Here is a 20,156-nt window from a genome sequence, read left to right on the forward strand (position 1 = left end):
TCAGTAGACTTATTGCTGTGGGTGAAATTATAGTCAAATGTATTTGTGTGTCTGTACACATAAAGCTGTGGAGATTTGATGGTACATAAATGTAATTTTTTACTTAATATAGACTTAGTCTTTGCCTTCACTGTGTTCCTAACTAATTGCATTTCTGTTCTTCTTGTGCTGTCAGCCACTGTGGAGATTTGTAGATAATGCGCAAGATGAAAGACTGCTGGTCTACAGATCTGAAGATATCAAAGACTTCTCACGATTGCAGTCCCCCAAAGTGTGTGGTTATTTAAAGCTGAACGAAGAAGAACTGTTGCCAAAAGGACTGGAAGACAGGAAGCAAAACGAAGGTGAGTGTCCGTACCTTGGGAGAGCAGCATCTTTGAAATGAATGCTTGAATTCTGGCTGTGTAGGCACGTAAGATCAGAACCTGGGCAATAATCTGTGTTGCTACTTCTAGTTTAACTATTAAAGCAGCATTCTTCTTCATGCCTGCTCCCCATCCAAAAAAGCCCCAACAACTGATGAAAGGAAGAAACTGTCACTAGGGGCATGTTTCTTCCAGGCTTGTTGAAAGGATGTTTGACCTTACCAAAGCGTAGGCTAAGGAGAGGAAGCTATTTCATCAGGCCTAAGTAGTGTTTGTTGTGATAGCTGGTGGCAATGTAGGCAAACACTAAAACAACTTTATACTTCTGTGCACTGTGCAGCAGGACCTGTTTGGCCTCGGAGGTCATTCTAAAAATCCATCTTGAGCTATGATGGGTTTTTGAGAGTTTTGGGTCCCTCTTTCCTCTGTCCTCAGCTGTGGCAGCAGAGATGGGGATAATGACTAGGAACAGGAGGAGAGGTGTTAAGACTGAGATGATGGCCGTAAAAGCTCTGTAGGTAAATCTGTTGAATAACTCAATTTCACTCCTATATGTTCCTTTCCTTACAACAAGTTTAAGGACTGTTACGAAGACAAAATTTAAGAATAATTATTAAAAAAAAGCCAAAACAAAGCAAAAAAAACCCCACAACAAAAAACAAACCCAAAACCAAACATCCCCTGCTCCCCCCAAAAACCCACCCAAACTCACGTTCGTGTCTTAAATAAGGGCAATAGATACAGCAGTGGCAGTTTTATTGAGTGTTTATTTAATTGTATTTAAAATGTTCACATTAGCAAGCATCCATCGGAAGAAAAGAGCTGTTCCAGAGAACTCCAAAAACACATGCAAGATGTTGGTAGTGGCAGATCACCGTTTTTTTAAGTATATGGGCCGTGGGGAAGAGAGTACTACTATAAACTATTTGGTAAGTAAATATACTCTATTACAATTTGCTGGAGTAAATGGAAGAAAAAGTGATTCAGTAGTTAACAACATACAGCTTATACTACTTTTCTACAATGTATGTATTTACATCATGACTATGTGTGCTTTTCACCTGGAAAAGTGCTAAATCATGCTTTAAAAATATTTCTTAATGGTGATACTGTAGTTAAATAGTATTCAAGTTTCATTTATAAAGAAATCTCTTCCCTTCATGTACTTCTTGTAAGAAGTTCTTCTAAGAATTGTTCTGTTTCCAGTCAGAGCTTTAGAGTCTCCTGGATTTTGAATTCCACTGCAAATGATCCAAGCATCTTTAAAGTTCAAGCATGTTTAAAGCTCATATGAGAGGCAAAAGCAACTTGTATAGGTTTTTTTCAAATTCTTCCAGGATTCTCTGTCCAGAACAATAAAATTGAAGCAGGCGCGGTAAACAATTCGTTTGGTTGTACATGGTTGTACAACCCCAGCAGGCAGCTCAGCCCCACCCAGCCGCTCGCTCACTCCTCCCCGGTGGGACGGGGGAGAGAATTGGAAGGGTAAAGGTGAGACAACGCGTAGGTTGAGATAAAGACAGTTTAACAGGTAAAGCAAAGGCTGTGCTCACAAGCAAAGCAGAACAAGGAATTCATTCACTGCTTCCCATTAGCAGGCAGGTGTTTAGCCATCCTCAGGAAAGCAGGGCTCCATCATGTGTACTGGTTACCAAGTAACCCAGCCAAAACTAGTACAATGGGGTTCTCTACCTGACAAGTTTTTGTGATATAGAATGCCTGCCCACAGCCTTTCAGCAGAAGTGGAGAGTATGGGTTTGGGGACTCAAGACAAAAACAAATGAAACCACTTTTGGAGGCCTGTTGTTTGTCATGAGTCTGTTTCTGAACCTGAATCTTTGAAATGCTAGTCACTCTGTTCCATCTTTGCTGCCTTTTGACCTTTCTGTCCCCAGAAATGTTTACATTCCCCAGGTAACAGAGCCTCAATTCCTGTATTTGCAGAGATGCCATTACCTCAGCATCTGACACATGACTCTTCCAGGCTAACCTACTGTTGTGTTTCCTGGGTAGATGTGTACTGTAAACAACACAGTGATTGGAAAACTAAAACATAAACTATTATGGAGTGGCTCTGAAATGTCACTTTTCATTCTGAGCAAGTTTGATGGTTTATATTTAGTAGAAGGTGGTTTTTAAGAAGATGAGAACAGCATGAAAAGGGAGGTATTGATAGTGAGCACTGATGAGAAACTTTCTGGAACCTTGTGCTTGAACCATAACGAGGAAAATAATAGGTTTTTGGCTGGGAGAGGGAAGCAGGCCTCAGGGGTCAGTTAAACTAGTAAAGCATCATGCCAAAACAAAGCAGTAAAAACAACTCCCTCCTTGGCCCTTCCCCTCAAAGAAACCTGGAAAACTAGTGTATGAACAAAGCGTTTTCCAAGATGTCTTGTTCTTAATATTATCACTCGTCCACTACACAAATGCAAGTGATAAACGGGAAAGTTTTTACTGCTTTTTTATGATGGAAAATTTTCAGGGACATTTGATAATACTCTCTGGATCCAAGTGCTGTTGTTTTTGGATCAGTGAGTATGTCTGTTGTGTTACATGAGGTTCAATTTTAATTTGAAGTGAGTGTTTCTAGATAAGTATGTTGCAACTTCTCCGAGTGTCTTGAACTTTATTACATGAAAGCTCGGAACTAAATAACTTGTTTTTCTTTTCTACATAGATTGAATTGATAGACAGAGTAGATGACATCTACCGAAATACTTCCTGGGACAATGGAGCCTTCAATGGGTACGGCATACAGATAGAGCAGGTATTCAATGAACTATGCAAAGTTTTTAATTTAAAGGATAAGAACATGTTTTGGATATTAAGGTTTCTGATTATTTTATCTGGATTAGAGCTAAAATAATCATATCCTACATGATTAACTCCAGCCAGGAGCACGCTGAAATAGCACCTTGCCAGAGGTGGTGTTAATGATTTGACACAGCATGCCCATTTTCAGTTCCTCGTAGCTTTTGAGGCAGGAGTTTTCAGGGAGAATCTTTCTATATTTAACCTCAATTCAAAGGTGCTTTTTCCCAGAATATGAGCAATTCTTGTTTCTGTCAGACATACTCTTATGCATGTGTTTAATGTTTGTGTCTATGGCTAGTGCTTAGCTTACAAAGTCTGAGTGGGCCCCAAACACACATTAAAAAAAACACGACTCCTGCCTGAAGAGCTTTAGTAACTCCCCTTAGACATCATGATATCATGATAGTGTAGAGGCTGGTATAGGGTGGACACACAGGATGTAGTGACTACAATTTTTATGATGGCTCCTGAAAGTTAGTGCACAAAAATCTGGAAAAGGGCATTAAAAAGAAGAGGAATCTTTCGGCTTGGAGTACTGCAAGAGCTGTGATGTGAAACACGGGGACTCATGGTACAAGCTAGCTGCCCCTTTGCTGGGAAAAGGTTTGCAGGAACAAGGAAGGAGAGTTAATTGGGCAGGGAGGGGGAAAGAACACGATGCACTAATTCTAGGTTACTGGGAAAGTAGCAATCCTTTAAAATACGTTTTGGTTAGCTAGAACTCTGAAATGGTTTGGGGCTATTTATACCAGATGTAAATCCTGGTTGTATTTGGGTGGTCTTTTTTGATAGAGTAACATGCATCTCAAAGCAGAATGTTACATGAAAACTGTTGATGTTGCTCTATAAAGTGGCTTGTGTAGTTGCTTATGATGTAATCAGTGTATCTTAACTAGCAGAGGCTGAAAAGTTAACATTAGAAGCATGCTGAGTCTGAATTTTTCTTCTTGCAGATCTATTGAGACATTTAAGATTACATTGAAAGCTTTTCTGTAGCTGTAAAATTGATCAAAATTCCTCTACATTGTTGTTGCCTTTTTTGAAATGTAGATTATCATCCACAATGAGCCAAATTTTGTAAAACCTGGAGAAAAGCATTACAATATGGCAAAAAGTTACCCAGATGATAAGAAAGATGCCTGGGATGTGAAAATGCTGCTAGAGGTAGGTTGTAACCCTTTAAAAATTGTGCCCCTTACAGAGAATTACACATTCATACAGCTGCTCTGTAGTAACAGATGAAATTCCTCTACTTCTTTCACATGATGTGTAGATGTTATGCAAAGTCAAACTAGCTGATGTGCCCTGTAGTCAATGGTAAAGGGCTCCATTGCATAATTATAGAGCACACACCAATTAGAATTATTAATACGTGGCCTGAGTCAGAAAGGCAGTCCTGATATGCCTGGCCCTGAGACTGGCTGCCTTGTGACCTTCGTCAAATTATTGTACTTGGTTTTCCCCTCCCTGTGAAAAGGGGAAATGAATAGACGAGTTATGTAAATGAATGTGTACAATGTACTTGGGTGTTCATTTAATTTTCTACAGCTCTTAGGACAGATAACAGCTGCTTTTTTCTGACTTAACCAGATCTAGAAGGTGCCTGTCTGGCTCATTAGATAAATGTTCTTATCTATAGACTTCTAATATGCACCGTAAAGTGTCTTACAAAGATTTGACTTTTTTTTTTTCCTTAAAGCAATTTAGCTTCGATATTGCTGAGAAAGCAGCTCATGTGTGCCTTGCTCATCTCTTCACGTATCAAGATTTTGACATGGGAACGCTTGGATTGGCTTATGTTGGCTCTCCCAGACCTAACAGCCATGGTGGCATTTGCCCTAAAGGCAAGGCTTCCTTTTCTTCCCTCTCAGTTGCGGGTTGAAAGCTAGTTTTTGTTATTTGTGTTTAATCCTCTTCTCCAACTTTCACGAAGCATGATGTGTTATTTGCATAGACTCTAGTGGCTGGTTTTTGGATAGAATAGATGGCCGTTTTGTTGGCTGGAGCTGGAAAAAGAAGGGAGGGAAGGATAAAAGTCACTAAGCTATCTTGTGTGAACAAGCTGGCTCACCAAGCCCTAGACCAAGGCCTGCTTTGTGTGGGTGCATCTTGCAGCGGTTCTGGAATGGCAGATGCTGTTGTCTTGGAAATTTCTTATATTTTCCCCTTTACTGCAATACATGAGCTGTTTGTGCTGTTCTTGAAAGATTCCCCACTCCAAAAACTGGCAAGAGGCAGGGTCTCGCTGGTGAGCCTGAGAACACAATAAAGCTGTTCATATCCCCAAACAAATATCCCTCTCTTCCCCAAAAAACCCTGAAACCCAAGAAAAATGTTTGGCAATTTTGATTTGTTTCTTTCTCACTTCTATAGCTTATTATAGTCAAATTGCAAAGAAGGACATCTATCTGAACAGTGGCTTAACCAGCACCAAGAACTATGGGAAGACCATCCTCACAAAGGTAGGAGAGTATTTTCTGCAGAGCGTGAACATTCAGTGTACGTACGTGTGTGTTGGTGATGTGTGCCATGGGATTGTGACAAGCTTCCGTGCTCTCTCAGAAACAAGCTGCTGGCTTTCCGATTGAGTTGGATCCCTGGAGACAAGGATGTAGGTCTACAAAACCAAAATCATAGTTTTTTGTCCTTGCTGACAAGGGGAGTCGGGACTGAATGGAATTGAAGATTAAATTCCCTGGGGAACAGTAATGAGGAAACGTAGCCAGTGTCTAATAGGAGCTGTAGTTGTTCAGATACAAACAGGATTTTGATGTCCAAAGATGAATTTAAATGTATTTTGCTTTTAAAAAAAAACAAACAAACCCTCAACAGAACAAGCAAATATTATACAACAAGTAGACTTACAATAAGAATAAAATTAGTCTGCTGACTCAAATAAGAAAAAACTGACGTGTTTGCCATTATGTACATCTACAACATGCAGGTGGATGATTGTGTATGCTTAGTCTGTTCTGTTTGCAAGGTAAGGCAGTGAAAGTAGTGCACGCAAAGTAGACTGTTTAGTTTGGGCCTTTTAATGACATTTCTCCACCTGAATTTTTGTGTGTGTGTGTGTCCTGAATAAGTAGAGCAGAGAACGGTACAATAGGCAGGGCTTATTATTGCTAATACTAAGCCTAATGTAAATTTATGAAATTTCAATTTATGAAATTTCAATTTATGAAAAAAAATGGTTTTTTTTCATACTTGATGAGATAGTAAATACATAAAGGCCTGAATATGAGCTTTGTCTCACTTGTAAAGATACCAGAGCAGTGCCTGTGTTTGCATCTACCAAATCTTTGTAGTTGGGCATATTTCTCTTTTGCTGACTTCTCAGCTGTGCTTTTCTGTAGCCTGATTATAAAGGGAATTCATAATTGATGTGTGGGCTAAAACTTGGCACAGAAGCTGTCAAGAAGCTAGAAAAAAAAAAGACAGTGAAGCTTTGTGTGAGAGGTATGTTGACAAAGAGCTCTAGCCGTTGCCATGCTATTTGCATTTGTTGTTCAGTCTCCAAGCTGGAGTTCTGCCTTGGATTACAAAGGAGATGGAGTTTGCTGTCTTCCCAGTGGCGGTCACAAAGCTTGGGATGAGGCAGCGGGAGCATTATGGATTGGTTTCACAGGGAGAGTGTTGCACGGTGTCCACTTGGGTTTTGAAAGACAAAAAAAACCCCTTAAACCCTTCCCCAAATTAAACACGATGAAGCACAGGAATGATCTCTAGGCAGCTCTCTTGTCTCTGGCTCTCACATTAGCTATGCCTACACTGGGCACCAGTGCTGCTTGTTGCAGTGCTTGGTCTGAGCTGAAATGGCGGTTAGCTCGTCAAACTTGCTTCTCTCTCTCATGAACTGCTCAGTCTCCTTGTGGTTAACTTTTATTTCTGTGCTAGTTTTACTTGTGGTTGTCACCTTGTGAGCGTGACACCACCTGTTGGTCAAGGCACTGCAGGGAGGCACGCAGCGAGGCAGAGCCCGTTTGGGATCCTCAGCAGAGGGAGTCCCGTCTTGCATAAACGATGTTGGAAATCCATCCCTGTTGGGCCACATTTGTAGATGTCTTTTCTAGTAATCACGCAATAAAAGAGCTTATTCAGCACTCCTAATGTCATCGTCCATTTAGAAGAAATAATTCTAATGGCAAGATATGTTAAACAAGAGATTGACTAATTGTAGTAGCTGGTGTTTGTTTGGATTGTTTTTTGTTTCAACTTTTTCCGCCTTCCAGCTATTTCAAAGCCAATTTTGGTATTTTAAGTGTCTGCATTGCATTGAAAACAAGATTGAATCGGTATTCTAGGGCAGCATTTTGCCTTTAACAGTGGTTTAGTATTTAAACCTAGTTCTAGAACTTGCTTTTGGAAATGCAACATAATTTTACTTGCCTTTAGTTGCCTACTTCTAAAAAAAAAAAAAAATGTTCACGGGGAAATCACTTTCCATCTCAGTGTATCTTAGAATTGCTGGTGGCCTGGAAGTAGCTGGGATCTTCTGTCCTGTCCTGCTTGGACTAATTTTTTTCAGCATTGCTTTTTTCATCTTCAAAAAAGGAGGCTGACCTGGTTACGACGCATGAACTCGGACATAACTTTGGAGCAGAGCATGATCCTGATAGTCTGCCAGAATGTGCCCCCACTGAAGACCAGGGAGGGAAATATGTTATGTATCCAATTGCTGTCAGTGGAGATCATGAAAACAATAAGGTATAGTTGCATAGTTTTGCTTCCACGTACAAGTTTCTGCTATGGTCAATGACCCTTTGCATGGAAAGTCTATTTAGTTAATGATTCCCATAGCTTGAAACCGTCAGGAATGTAATGGATTAGCCATAAGAAGAAAACATACTTGCATGCTGTTGGGTTCTCTGCAAGATAAGCTCGTCTTTGGATTCTGAGTTTCACCGGAGGTCATAGCATGTCAGGTGCTTTTTTTAATGAGTTGTTTGTAATTAGCTGTGGGTGCATGCACCTAAAAGCAAGTCATCAGCAAAAGTCAAATACAGGACCTTCAGTACCGAATAGCATTTGGATGGTCCATAGCTATTACTGTTGGAGAGAGACTGCCAGACGCCACAGCTGTGGTGCTCACCAGTCTCAGAAGCTTGCACTGGCAGTGTGGACTTGGCATTGTGCCTGTTCTGCAGATGAGAAACCAAGATAATCAAGGGAATGATTAGTCTGCAGTCTAGTCTGACTTGTGGTTCACGTCTAGCCTCGCAGTCTCTCGCTGTTGCTACAACTTTGCAGTCCTTCCTGGGGGCGGTTGCTACTGGTCCTGAAGCTGTGGGAGAGCTAGATTTGGCTCTGTGACTCTGAGCCAGACTGCTTGCATGTGTCCCTGGATTGTAACGTAGCAATGTCCTTTACGGACCCAACTGTTACTTTCCCATCTTAAATTTTTTCCAAGGTATCAAACTGGCAGTATAGAGGGAATAATTGCTTTCTGGGACACAAGAATTTGGAGGCGTAAGGACGCTGAGGCTGTCTTAGGTGCCACTTGGTGACAGAAACGCTCCTCAGTGCTGCTCTTTCCCCTTGTGACTCTCTAGATGTTCTCCAGCTGCAGCAAAAAATCCATCCATAGGACCATAGAGATCAAGGCCCAGGAGTGCTTCAAAGAGCGCAACAACAAAGTGTGTGGGAACTCCAGGGTGGATGAAGGAGAGGAATGCGATCCTGGCCTCTTGTACCAACAGGCTGATCCCTGCTGCTCTGCAGACTGTAAACTGAAAGATGGTGCTAAATGCAGGTAAGGGGAGATAAGCTGCAACTTCTCTTACACAGGAGAGAATGATGGGCTGGGCTGAAAGCTCCTAAAGCCACCTGCAGTGTCACAGACCTGTTTCCTGGCTTTAAGGCTAAACATGTGAGCTGAAGCCAATAAAGGATTCCAGGAAAGGGTGATGTGTGCATGCACTGTTTGCATACATTAATTTTTATAGCATTCTGTTACTTTTTCTGAGAAGTGCCAAGAGCTACAGGTGACGACAACGATGATGTTGTTGTTATTATTAAGCAAACTCAGGCATTCAAAAAATCAATATTAAAAATTTGCTGTGCAAACACAATTTTTTTTTGTATTGCAATGTGGCTTCAAACTGGGATCATATACTGGTATTTTCAAGACTGCTGCAAAATGTGTTTGAGCAGACAATACAGTGACTGCACTAAATGAGTCCTCTTTCTGTTCTTCCTGCTCTTTGGGGTATTTGTGGCCCTGTTGCAATGCAGTGTCCAATCTTTTTTCAGAGTCCAGCTCTGCACCACGTGACAGTAGAGAGCTCATGCAACTCCTGTTGTTTAGCAAGAAATTCCCTCAACTTTAATGACCGTGTTTGTACTAAGGGCCTTCTTGCACCAGATGCAGGACAGAGAGAATAAAGAGCGCAGAATAGAGTAGTAAACCTTCAGGACAAACAGGGAAAAATGCGGGGGGAAGAAAACAGTGGAAAGTCTTGACCAAAGTTGCACAGCAAGTAACAAGAGGATCGAGGTGCCTTGAATAAATATAAGGATCCCTGTGTTGTCTCTCAATATGTTGTACTTTCTACATGCTTTTACCTTTGGTAAGAAGTGATGAAGAGTAAGAGTGAAATAAGAAGAAATGAAGAGTGAGTGGGTGTGTAGAGAGGTCATGGGAGAGGGTAGAGAGGGCAAGGGTTTTGAATCAGTCAGTCAGTCTCCAAGAAGTAGCTCCCCCCCGCCCCCCCCAACATCATTTTTTTTTCCCTGGCTTTGTCATGCTTGTACTTCTTTTTAAAAAAAAAAAAAAAAAAAAAAAAAGCTTAATATTTCTTCCTTTCATTTTGATCTTTCCACAGTGATCGGAACAGCCCCTGCTGTAAAGGCTGCCAGTTTGAAAGTGCACAGAAGAAATGCCAAGAAGCCATAAATGCCACTTGTAAAGGAGAGTCTTTTTGCACTGGTAGGACATGTTTCTGTCCCCTTTACATCAGCTAGCCAAGCGCTCCAGGCTCAGTGTCCTGTTCGATCTGCTTTCAAACTAGTGCCCTTTATTCATCCAGTACATGTAATTTTAGAGACCAGTTAAGCATCACGAAATTGCCCTATAATGAGTGTCATTGTAGTTCAGGAGTCACTTGATGATTTACTGCCCAGAAGAACATGAAAAATGTTGATTTTTTTTTTTTTTTTTCCTTTTTTCCTTCCTTCTTTCTTTCCCTTAAAAAAAAGAAAAAGCAAAACAGGGTGTGTCACTGGGAGGGGACAAGAATGAGCTGAATCTTGCCATAGAAAGGGTGGAATTACTGCAACTCTGCTTCACTTCCCCACTTGTTTACTTCCTCCTCATAATCTTTCCTGGAGGCAAGGAGTCAAGTCAGACCTCCTGCTTTGCTGATGGCACCTCAGGGGTCTGTTGCCTACTCCTTGGTTGCCAGAGTGCCACAATGCCTGAGTTGTTGAAAGCCTCCAAAGCTGCTGCTGCCGCCTCTCGGAGGAGCTGGCAGGCAGCCTGCAGATCAAAGTCAAGAACAAGCTATCGGGGTTCCCCCTGGGATGAGTCTGGATTTCCTTTATTGTCCTTTTTTCTTTTGCACACTTAGGTGCTCTGCCCTTTACTCTAACACAGTCCTCCCACCCTGTCGACCTCCCTCTGTAGGGAACAGCAGCGAGTGCCCCCCTCCAGGGAATGCTCCAGATGACACAGTCTGCGTGGACATGGGGAAGTGCAAGGATGGGGAGTGCGTCCCTTTCTGTGAGAGGGAGAAGAACCTACGGTCGTGTGCGTGCAACGGTGGGTGACATGGGACTGAACTGAAATGTGTGCTTCAGCTCTGCTCCTCGGAGAGTGCTGGCTTTGCTGTGGGCTTGCCTGTTCAAGGGCTGAGTTTATGGTTTCTGAAAAAGTTTAAACAGTTGGTTTTTCAGGGCTGGCATTTTCTGTTTGGAAAACAAATGTAAATGTCCTGTTGTCCTCCAGTGGTCTGGGTTTGAAGACATTAAGATGAGACTTACGGTCTGGCACCCCAGTTAAAGGAGAGGGCACTCTCCCACCCTCCACTTCCTCTGCCACAGGCGGACAGGAGGGAAGGTCTGTTCTCTGATTGTAAAGAGATCCCAGCCAACCTCTGGACCAGGCATCTGGCAGAGGAGTGGTAGCCTCCAACAAGTGGTTAAAGAAAGATTTCAAAGAGGTTAAAGTGCTGTGAGAACATAGGATCCCCGAGTCCAGTCCCCTGCTACTGCAAACCTGCCTGTCATATACTTCTGTCCATAAGCTTTACTGTTCGCTTGCTCTCCGTCTCAGCTATTAAATCTGGTAAAGCAGCTGGGAGCAGGAGGAAAGCTTCACAGGGGCAGTGCAGGGAAGTGCTGTGAGCCCCATCGTTTGAGATGGAGGGCATAGCCAAGGAGAAGAGTGCCTGGAGGACCCAAAGTCCAAGAAATATTTAAAACTGTGTCTTGGACTTGTTTGGAACTTCTTCACCTGCCTGTTGATTCCTGCAGTGTTGGAGTATCAGCTTGGAGAGCTTGGTCCCACTGTGTGCCCTAATAACGTTGCACAGGGCGTCTGGTTGAGTTTCAGGTTTGGTCATCAGAGTAAGTGAAACTGGGCAAGTTGCACAATCCTGCCTTCCCCATGGGGAAGCTGGGCAGGAACACGGTCAGCCAGGGGACACGTGGGGTTATGCATCTGCGTGGTTATGGGTTGCAGGTGACTCTTGGTGCTGCCTAGGAATGAGTTTGTTGCTTTATTACAGAAACGGATAATTCCTGCAAGGTGTGCTGCCGGGACGAGCAGGATAGGTGCATACCGTACGTCGATGCTAATGACCAGTTCCTGTTCCTGCGCAAGGGGAAGCCTTGCACTGTGGGCTTCTGTGATACAAATGTAAGTTTTCCCGGATGTCGGTGCACTGCATGCTCTGCTTCTGTGGCTGGGTGTCTCAGAGTCCTCTGTGACAAGGACTGCGCTGGTAAAGAGAAGCCAAAGCTTGACATGCTGCTGAGCAGGGTGACACTGTGTAAGTACCTCTCCACAGAGTAAATATTAAAGGGCGTCTGAAGCTGTAGGTGGAAGTTAGTTCTGCAGAGACATGTGCAAGGTGAAGCTGTTACCTTTTGCTGTTGCTTATTGCCCCTTTTGCTGCTCCCCACAGCTCAGCCAGCCAGCAGTTTGTGCGAAGGAGGTGAATGAGTGCTGTCGTAAGCTCAGCTAGGTTTGCAGTGCTTGCTATTTCAGCTGTTCACGTTAGCCCAATTAATTTTGACTAAAATAATTCAGGTCAGGGATCAATCGCATGAAAATCTAGCTGGCAGTATCTGAAGAGGGCAGTGAGCCCATGGCAGGGACACTGGTGGGTTGCTGGCAGTCGGTGACCGTTGCCGTGGTACAGCTGCACAGACAGTCATGTCACCTGCAGACCCCAACGGTTGAAGCTAAACTGGGTGTTGGCAGAAGTGAATTTGGGAGGGCATGCCCCAGCCCTTCCGCCGGCAGAACTGAAAGACTGATGATCTGCTGTGTTAAACCAGCACAGCCAGATCTGGGAGTGAGTCTGTCTGTAAACCTTGGGCTCCTGAGAGCTGCAGCCTTCTCGGTGGGTAATGGGAACTGAGGCTTCTGATGCTTAAACCTCTCCGAAACTTCAGTTTTATGTCTCCTAACACGGGGTGAGGGTGGGGCGGTTTTTGCACATTTCAAATGTTAAAACGTCACCTGTTTCAGACAGCAATAGAATTGAAACTGTTTTGCCAAAAATAAAGGCAGTAAAAATGGAGTGCTGCTACTGGGCATGAGTGTAAACCTATATTCGGAACATGAGTCAAGTGCTGCTGTGTCTGTAGTCTTTGTTTCATTATCATCTTTGTATCTTCTTCCCTCTCCATCTTACACTTAGATAGTGTAAGATTGTTTTGTAAATAAGTGTTTACTTTTGCAGGGTAAATGCGAGAAGCAAGTACAGGATGTGATTGAACGATTTTGGGATTTCATAGACCAACTCAGCATCAATACTTTTGGTAAGATACGTAACCATATCCTTTGGGGTTTTTTTTTAGTTCGTGACATGAACCTCTAAAGCCTCAGAGGGAGTTAGGTGGCTGTTTTTATCCACCTGTACGCAAGGGCAGCTAGTAGCTGTGTTTCTGATCTATATAAATACATTTTTGCCTAAAGTTTGACAATACTGATCTTGCCTTTTAAAGCTGAAAGGATGGGGGATCATTTTGCATTTTTCAACTCCATTATTTTCTAGACATCTTCCAAGCTTGTAAAGGAGATGAGAGCTTCTTGTCTGAATACCAAGAAGTAGGTCAATTAGAGAAAAGTAAATAAAAGACAGTCCTTTTAGAGGTCAGCTAGATTCGGCACAGTATAAAGTGGGCCTCTCAGTGGGATTTAAATGTCAGCAGACTGGGAGAGGAAAACTTCATTTCTCTCTTATTATTTAAGAAAACCACTGATGTCACGCACCTCAAGCTGTGTGCCTGTACTGAGTCACTGCCCAGCGATTCCCAGTGGGCCTCCTTGGTCTGGATCCCCACTGTGCGATCCAAGCAGATAGCCCCCCAGTGTCTCACTCTGTGTTACTGGAACCATGCAAAACCTGTTAATAAGCTGGTGCTGTATAATGACGGGGTAACTCCCTGTGCTCATGGTAATACTGTGCCTACACAGTGTAATTATCTGGGTTTGGGGCTTTCAGTCTTGAGTTCTAGGGTCAAAAAAATTTTTCTTAGGTAATTGTTAAAGCTATTTAGCCTGCTCAGGAAGAGGCAATTTGTATATCTTTAACGTTCCAATATTTTGTTTGTGGAGGCAGGTAGTTATCACTTGACTGTAAAATCAGAATTTGGTAACAGACTCACTGTGTGTCTTGTATAATTAAAAGGGGCAGCTTGGCTAACTCAATATAGCCTGTTCCCAGTCAACTCATATTAAATGTTACGGCCTGTCAGCATTTCGCATCAGAGAAGAACAGAGGAGAAAAACTGTTATTGTTAACATATTGGATACAATTTTCTAAAATTGAATAATTTCTTTTATCTTTGCCTAGTCCTGCAGCCTGTGCTTCTCTGAGCAGTTCTGTGGCTTGGCTTGCATGAGCAGTGGCTGCAGAATGGGGATAGATGTGTATGTTTATGAAACAGTATTAGGTAGGTAACTAACAAGACTTGAACTGATTTCACAGGGAAGTTCCTAGCGGATAATATAGTGGGCTCTGTGCTTGTCTTCTCCTTGCTTTTTTGGATTCCTCTCAGCATCCTTGTGCATTGCGTGGTGAGTAACCTGTCTTTGAGATGACTGCTCTGTTGGATTGAGCTGCAAGAGAACACCCTTCGTACATGAAATGGCAGATGTCTGTGGGAGAAGGTGGTGGGAAGCTTTTAGCAAACCCCAGGGCAGGAATTCAGAATATGTAAAACCTACTGCTCCTTCAATAGGCAAAACTCCTGCTAAACTCTGCTGGGCTCTGGCAGACCCAGTGCTCCCATGACTATTCCCTGGAGCCCTTCCCATTCTTTCCTAGGCAGATTTTCTACCTCTGCCTCCCAAATTCTACCCAAGTATAATTTTGGTAACTTCCATTAGAGTCAAAGTTTTCTAGAGCCCTGCTAAGAAATAAGACACCCACATTTTGTGGGGAGACCCAGAGCGGGAAGTGGTCTTGGTTGAGCTTGGGTGGATGGGTAAAGAGAGAGAGCTCACGGCAACTGAGAGCGTGGACACGTGGTGTGGTGCTGATAGCAGTGTGGGGTTAGAGCAGAGGGCTGCTGTGCCCACGTGCACTCCTGGGATGGATGGGAAGGCACGCGAGGTAGAGGAAAGAGCCCCACGCCCTGTCCCTGCAGGGAAAGGGGGACAGGGACCTTGCAATTGGGAAACTACCTTTCTCATTTTGTGTGTGTATGTTTTGGTTTGCTTTTGTTTGTTTGTTTTCCAATAGGACAAGAAATTGGACAAGCAGTACGAGGAGAACACGAAGTCCCTGTTTTGCCCCAGTGTAAGTTGCTGTCTGAATATGAATTGGCAGAAAGCTATCCAATATGTATTAGAAAATCTGAGCCTATGGTGTGTGCAGAGTATTTATCAAAGAAGTGATAATAGGCAGACCTGGAGCCCCATGCCTCACGCTGCAGATGGATGAATCAATTTGAGGGAAACTGCTTTCTTGAACAAGCCTGTGTTCGATGTATCAAGCACTGCAGCTTGGTGAGGTCTGATTCTTCCTTCCTGTAAGAGCTGTGCCTTGACCTTGTTGACAGAGCAGCTCTCTTGCAGCAGCCACAGCTCCCAGGGCAGGAAGCTGCTCTGCTCTGCGGAGCACCGCTGCACACAGCGGGCGCCTGTGTACAGGGTCCCCTTGGCATGGGCCATTCGGCAGCTTCAACCACAGACCGCTTGTTCCCAGCCAAGTGGTGTCAACGAAGCACGAGGCTCAGCGGGGCGACACTGCAGAAAAATCTCTGCAAAATGTGGTGTCTTTGCAGAATGGTTGTTTGCAGGAGTTGGCTTCTAGTGGCCAGATGTGCTAGAGCCTTCCAGTTGCTTATGGGAGAGCTGGCCTCAGGGTGCAGGGACCTGTCAGTGATGCTTCTCGCCTTGTGAAACTTCTCCCAGCTGAGTTGGGAGAGAAGAGCAAAAAAGTGCCAATGTAAATTTTAATTACAGTCCAGCACGGGGCACATTCTGACATAGATTTTCTGGGTGTCCTGTCCAGTGCTTTGACAACCCAATTCTTATTAATAACTGAAACATTCAATTAAGGAAATGTCATTTTGTAATGGGAGGGGGGAAAAAAGCCTTGCAGAGCTCCTGTACAAGCACTGAGGGAAGCATACTGAAGTCAGAGACTGCTGAGGCAGATTGCCTCTCTCATCTACTCTGGCGTAATTGAGGGCGATCTTAGTTCGAATCCCTCATAGCTGGTCTTGAATGCTGTCGTGGTTTAACCCCAGCTGGCAACTAAGCCCCACACAGCTGCTTGCTCACTCCCCCCCGGTGGGATGGGAGAGAGAATCAGAAGGGTAAAAGTGAGAAAACTCATGGGTTCAGATAAAGACAGTTTAATAGGTAAAGAAAGCACCACGCACGCAAGCAAAGCAAAACAAGGAATTCATTCACTCCTTCCCATGGGCAGGCAGGTGTTCAGCCATCTCCAGGAAAGCAGGGCTCCATCACGCGTAACCGTTACTTGGGAAGACAAACGGCATCACTCCAGACATCCCCCCCTTCCTTCTTCTTCCCCCAGCTTTATATGCTGAGCATGACATCACATGGTATGGGATATCCCTGGGGTCAGCTGGGGTCAGCTGTCGTGGCTGTGTCGTGGCTCCCAACTTCTTGTGCCCCCCCAGCCTGCTCGCTGGTGGGGTGGTGTGAGAAGCAGAAAAGGCCTTGACTCTGTGTAAGCCCTGCTCAGCAGTAACGAAAACATCCCTGTGCTATCAACACTGTTTTCAGCACAAATCCAAAACATAGCCCCATACTAGCTACTATGAAGAAAATTAACTCTATCCCAGCCAAAACCAGCAAAAATGCCGTAAGAAAAGTCACCTTAGAGCTTTATACCTGAATTCCATCGAGAAAATCCCAGAAGGAGGTGTAGCACCAGAGCACGGTTATAGTTAATGGGCTCCTTGCACCAGCAAGAGTTCAACAAACAAATCTCATGTCTTTTGGATCTGCTGAGGATTGAGCGGTTGGGAAATGCAGTACTGGTAGCCGGTAAACATCTCATCCTGCCCAGTATTAGCATTTACTAAGGTTCTTGGGGATTTTTTATCCCCAGAAATCTCTGGGTATTTTCCAAGCTATGCTCAAATAGAAGCAGAAATCAGTGGGCTTTAACTTAGTCTGGGTTGCAGAATTTGGCTGTGATCACAGTGGTCCCCCTCTGGTCTTTGACCCTGCATTCAGTGCAACTTCTTGCACGTGAAACAGGGAACTCTTCAGGTTGGAAGAGTGGAATAAGCTGTACCTTTCACTTTCCCTGCACTGAGCTCTCAATGTCGTCTGGCTTGACCCTGCATTTCCAGCCCTAGGTTTTGCCAAAGCAGTGTTGGACCCCAGGGGAGGTGGGGCTGAGTCGTCAGCTCTGTCCCAGTGAGGCTGTCACCCGTGGTGCTTTATATGGAGAAGGAACAAGCAGAGATAAAAAGGCCTTTCTGCCTTTAGTGCGTAGCGTAGCTGGATTTCTTGAGGGGAGAAAACCAACACAACAGGTTACTTCTGTTGGATGTTCCCTTGCTCTTAAGTAAGCGTAAATCTACTGTAAAATCCAAAATCTTAACTCCTTTTCCAGCGCGGTGCAGTGGGTTCAGCCTGGCTAGCGCAGGGTAGCCTGTGGCGGCATGAGGGCAGTTAGCACGTCTCTGCTGGGAGTGGAGAGGAGGACACAGTAGCCTTTAAACGGCTCTAACAAGTGCGGGTGCTCCTCAGAAGGTGCCTGTTGCCTGTTCCCCTTAGAAACAGTGCAAAAACTGAACCCTGGACTAGATCCTGGTTGTTTCTCCCACTGATGTGGCTGCTTGTGTCTTGCAGAACGTGGAGATGCTCAGCAGTCTGGACTCTGCCTCCGTTCGAATCATCAAGCCCTTCCCTGCGGCACAGTCGACAAGCCGGCACCAGCCGCTGCAGCCCATCACAGCTGTGCCCGCTGTCGCTGCGGCACCGAAACAGGACCACCAAAGAATGGACACTATTCAGGAGGACCCAAGCACTGACTCTCACATTGACGAGGACGGGTTTGAGAAGGACCCTTTCCCAAATAGCAGCTCGGCTGCCAAATCGTTTGAGGACTTGACAGACCATCCTGTCATTAGGAGTGAGAAAGCTTCGTCCTTTAAACTACAGCGCCAGAACCGGGTGGACAGCAAAGAAACGGAATGCTAGTGTCTTGCTGCCTTCTAAATGTATGACTTGTGTCTGCAAAATAAGGATCTAAAACCATTTCATTTATATAAATATAAATATATGTATATATATTTTTGTGAGGGAGTGGGAGAAATAAGGAAGTGACCTACTGCAGATGCTGGTCATGTGTATGACCTTCCTTAAATTACGTTTATTAGAGCATTATATCTTTTAAAAAGGAAAATCCAAACTAAAACTGGCTTGTTTTTGAAGCTTTTTGGATTTGTTTTTCCATTTCCTTGACCTTTAACATTTCCTTCAACCTGTGGTGCAAAACCAAATATCCTGCTGGATATTGGATTGTGTATATCGGCCTTTTTTATAATTTAATATTTTGTAGTCTGACAGCACTGATAGACAAAATTAAGGGGCTTTTAAAAACAAAATGAAAACACTGCAGTATGTTCCATATAGAGTAGATCATTTAGCAATTTAAGGTACATGTAAGCAACAGCCTAAACAGATGCTTCGAGAACAGAATGAGGGTAATGAAACAGACAAAAATACAGTCTTGCAGCATTAAATGAAGATGCATAATTGGAATCAAGAAGCTTAAGATACACAGCTTCGAAATAAATAAAAATAAAAGGGTCCTGCAGAGACTGTTAAACCTTACGCGATGCACGGAAGTGCTCCTCTAGCATGAAACTGTTTTGCCTCTTATGGTGAGGTTGTCTTGTCTTCGTGTCTCCATTGCAGAGAAAGGCTTTCGCTGGGAGTTTCCCACTCTGCACTGAGAGGCTTGTGTGTCGTAGGTGTCCGGTAAGAGAAAGAAGCGTAAGTGGAGAAATCATTTATGCGGATGAGGACTCTTAACCAGCTGTTTACAGCGGTGGTTTCGGTGCAGAGATGTTTCTCCGAATGTTATTTTGAAATAGGTAACACTATTGTTGAGGTGTTCAAAGAGCTGAGCCTCAGTTTTCTGTGGTCTGGGTGGCCTTTCGAAGCTCCTACTGCATAAATAAACGGGGGGGAAAATTCACTCCATTGCAGGGGGGGCATTTGTTTAAAAACAATTGTGAATTTAATCAAAAAAGAAATAAACCTTTGTTAAACTTACAGGGCAAGTATAAGGAGGAGACTTCATGAATTCGGATTCCCACACAGATAAAAACAATGTGATGTTAAAAGTTGGTAATTTAATGGCGTCCTCTAATTCGATACACCTGGAGATCTGTAAGGTGAGCTGGGACTGGTACCTGGGCCTTGTTTTAGCTTAGTAGCAGGTGGACTGACACAGTGGAGTCGCAGAGCGACTGCCGTGATAGCGAAGCAGCGTCTTAATTCTGCATCTGTTTTCTCCCATGATAATCTGTTGATAAAACTGACATAAAATGTGACCAATGGTAGAACCATTTTAACTGCTACAAGCCTGCGCTCAGCCACAGGGGAACCGCAGCTGCGGAAAGCCTTTGTGTTTTTAAATGTGAGGGAAAGGAACCAAACCTGTGCCGAAAGGATTGTGGGAGTACCCCCATCTCCTCCTGCCCCAAGGATACTTGTTACACTAATACTTGAACGTGTGCCTTACGGTATTTCTATCTGACTAGCTATTGTGTTTTATATACTGGATTTGAACTTTTTGGGGTTGTTTTTTTTGTTTGGGTTTTCTTTTTTTGATTCAGTGCAAAGTACATGTGTGAGGAGTTAATTTAATTCCCAATACAATAAAAGCTTTTTATATTAAAAAAAATAATAATCAGTTAAAGAAGAGCTGTTGCTGTGCAGTCCTTCATTAGTTGTCAAACCCTGAGTTGAAAGTCTGGGGTGCAGCCAGACTTGAGCCACTTACTTCTCACTGCTCCCCTCTGCTGCGGAGGTCAGACCCTGAGCAGCCACAGTACAGATCTGCACCTGTAGGGCTGTCCTGCATCCCACCGGGGAGGGAGTTAGTCTCACCATCTGTCCTGTGGATTATCATGGAGTCATAGAATTGTTTAGCCCGGAAAAGACCTTTAAGATCATCAAGTCCAACCGTTAACCTAGTGCTGCCAAGTCCACCACTAAACCATGTCCCTAAGCACTATGTCTACACGTCTTTTAAATACCTCCAGGGATGGTGACTCAACCACTTCCCTGGGCAGCCTGTTCTA

The 20,156-nt window shown here is 43.8% G+C and overlaps 1 protein-coding gene across 1 annotated transcript in view; it reads left to right on the top strand.

Annotated features, from left to right (window-relative positions):
• The window catches only part of ADAM17 (ADAM metallopeptidase domain 17), a 39,437-nt gene extending 19,563 nt beyond the window's left edge, over positions 1-19,874 (top strand). The window contains exons 5-19 of the mRNA XM_076332801.1: positions 176-344; positions 1,164-1,294; positions 3,043-3,132; positions 4,230-4,343; positions 4,879-5,023; positions 5,553-5,641; positions 7,734-7,886; positions 8,732-8,931; positions 10,004-10,107; positions 10,804-10,938; positions 11,906-12,036; positions 13,088-13,166; positions 14,339-14,427; positions 15,095-15,151; positions 17,692-19,874. Of these exons, the coding sequence (XP_076188916.1) occupies positions 176-344; positions 1,164-1,294; positions 3,043-3,132; positions 4,230-4,343; positions 4,879-5,023; positions 5,553-5,641; positions 7,734-7,886; positions 8,732-8,931; positions 10,004-10,107; positions 10,804-10,938; positions 11,906-12,036; positions 13,088-13,166; positions 14,339-14,427; positions 15,095-15,151; positions 17,692-18,042 (2,037 nt within the window). The 3' untranslated portion in view covers positions 18,043-19,874. The remainder of the gene's footprint in view (positions 1-175; positions 345-1,163; positions 1,295-3,042; positions 3,133-4,229; positions 4,344-4,878; positions 5,024-5,552; positions 5,642-7,733; positions 7,887-8,731; positions 8,932-10,003; positions 10,108-10,803; positions 10,939-11,905; positions 12,037-13,087; positions 13,167-14,338; positions 14,428-15,094; positions 15,152-17,691) is intronic.
• The last annotated feature ends 282 nt before the right edge of the window (positions 19,875-20,156 follow it).

This window comes from Aptenodytes patagonicus, chromosome 3 (genome assembly GCF_965638725.1).
Source record: "Aptenodytes patagonicus chromosome 3, bAptPat1.pri.cur, whole genome shotgun sequence".
In the NCBI taxonomy this organism is placed as follows: Eukaryota; Metazoa; Chordata; class Aves; order Sphenisciformes; family Spheniscidae; genus Aptenodytes; species Aptenodytes patagonicus.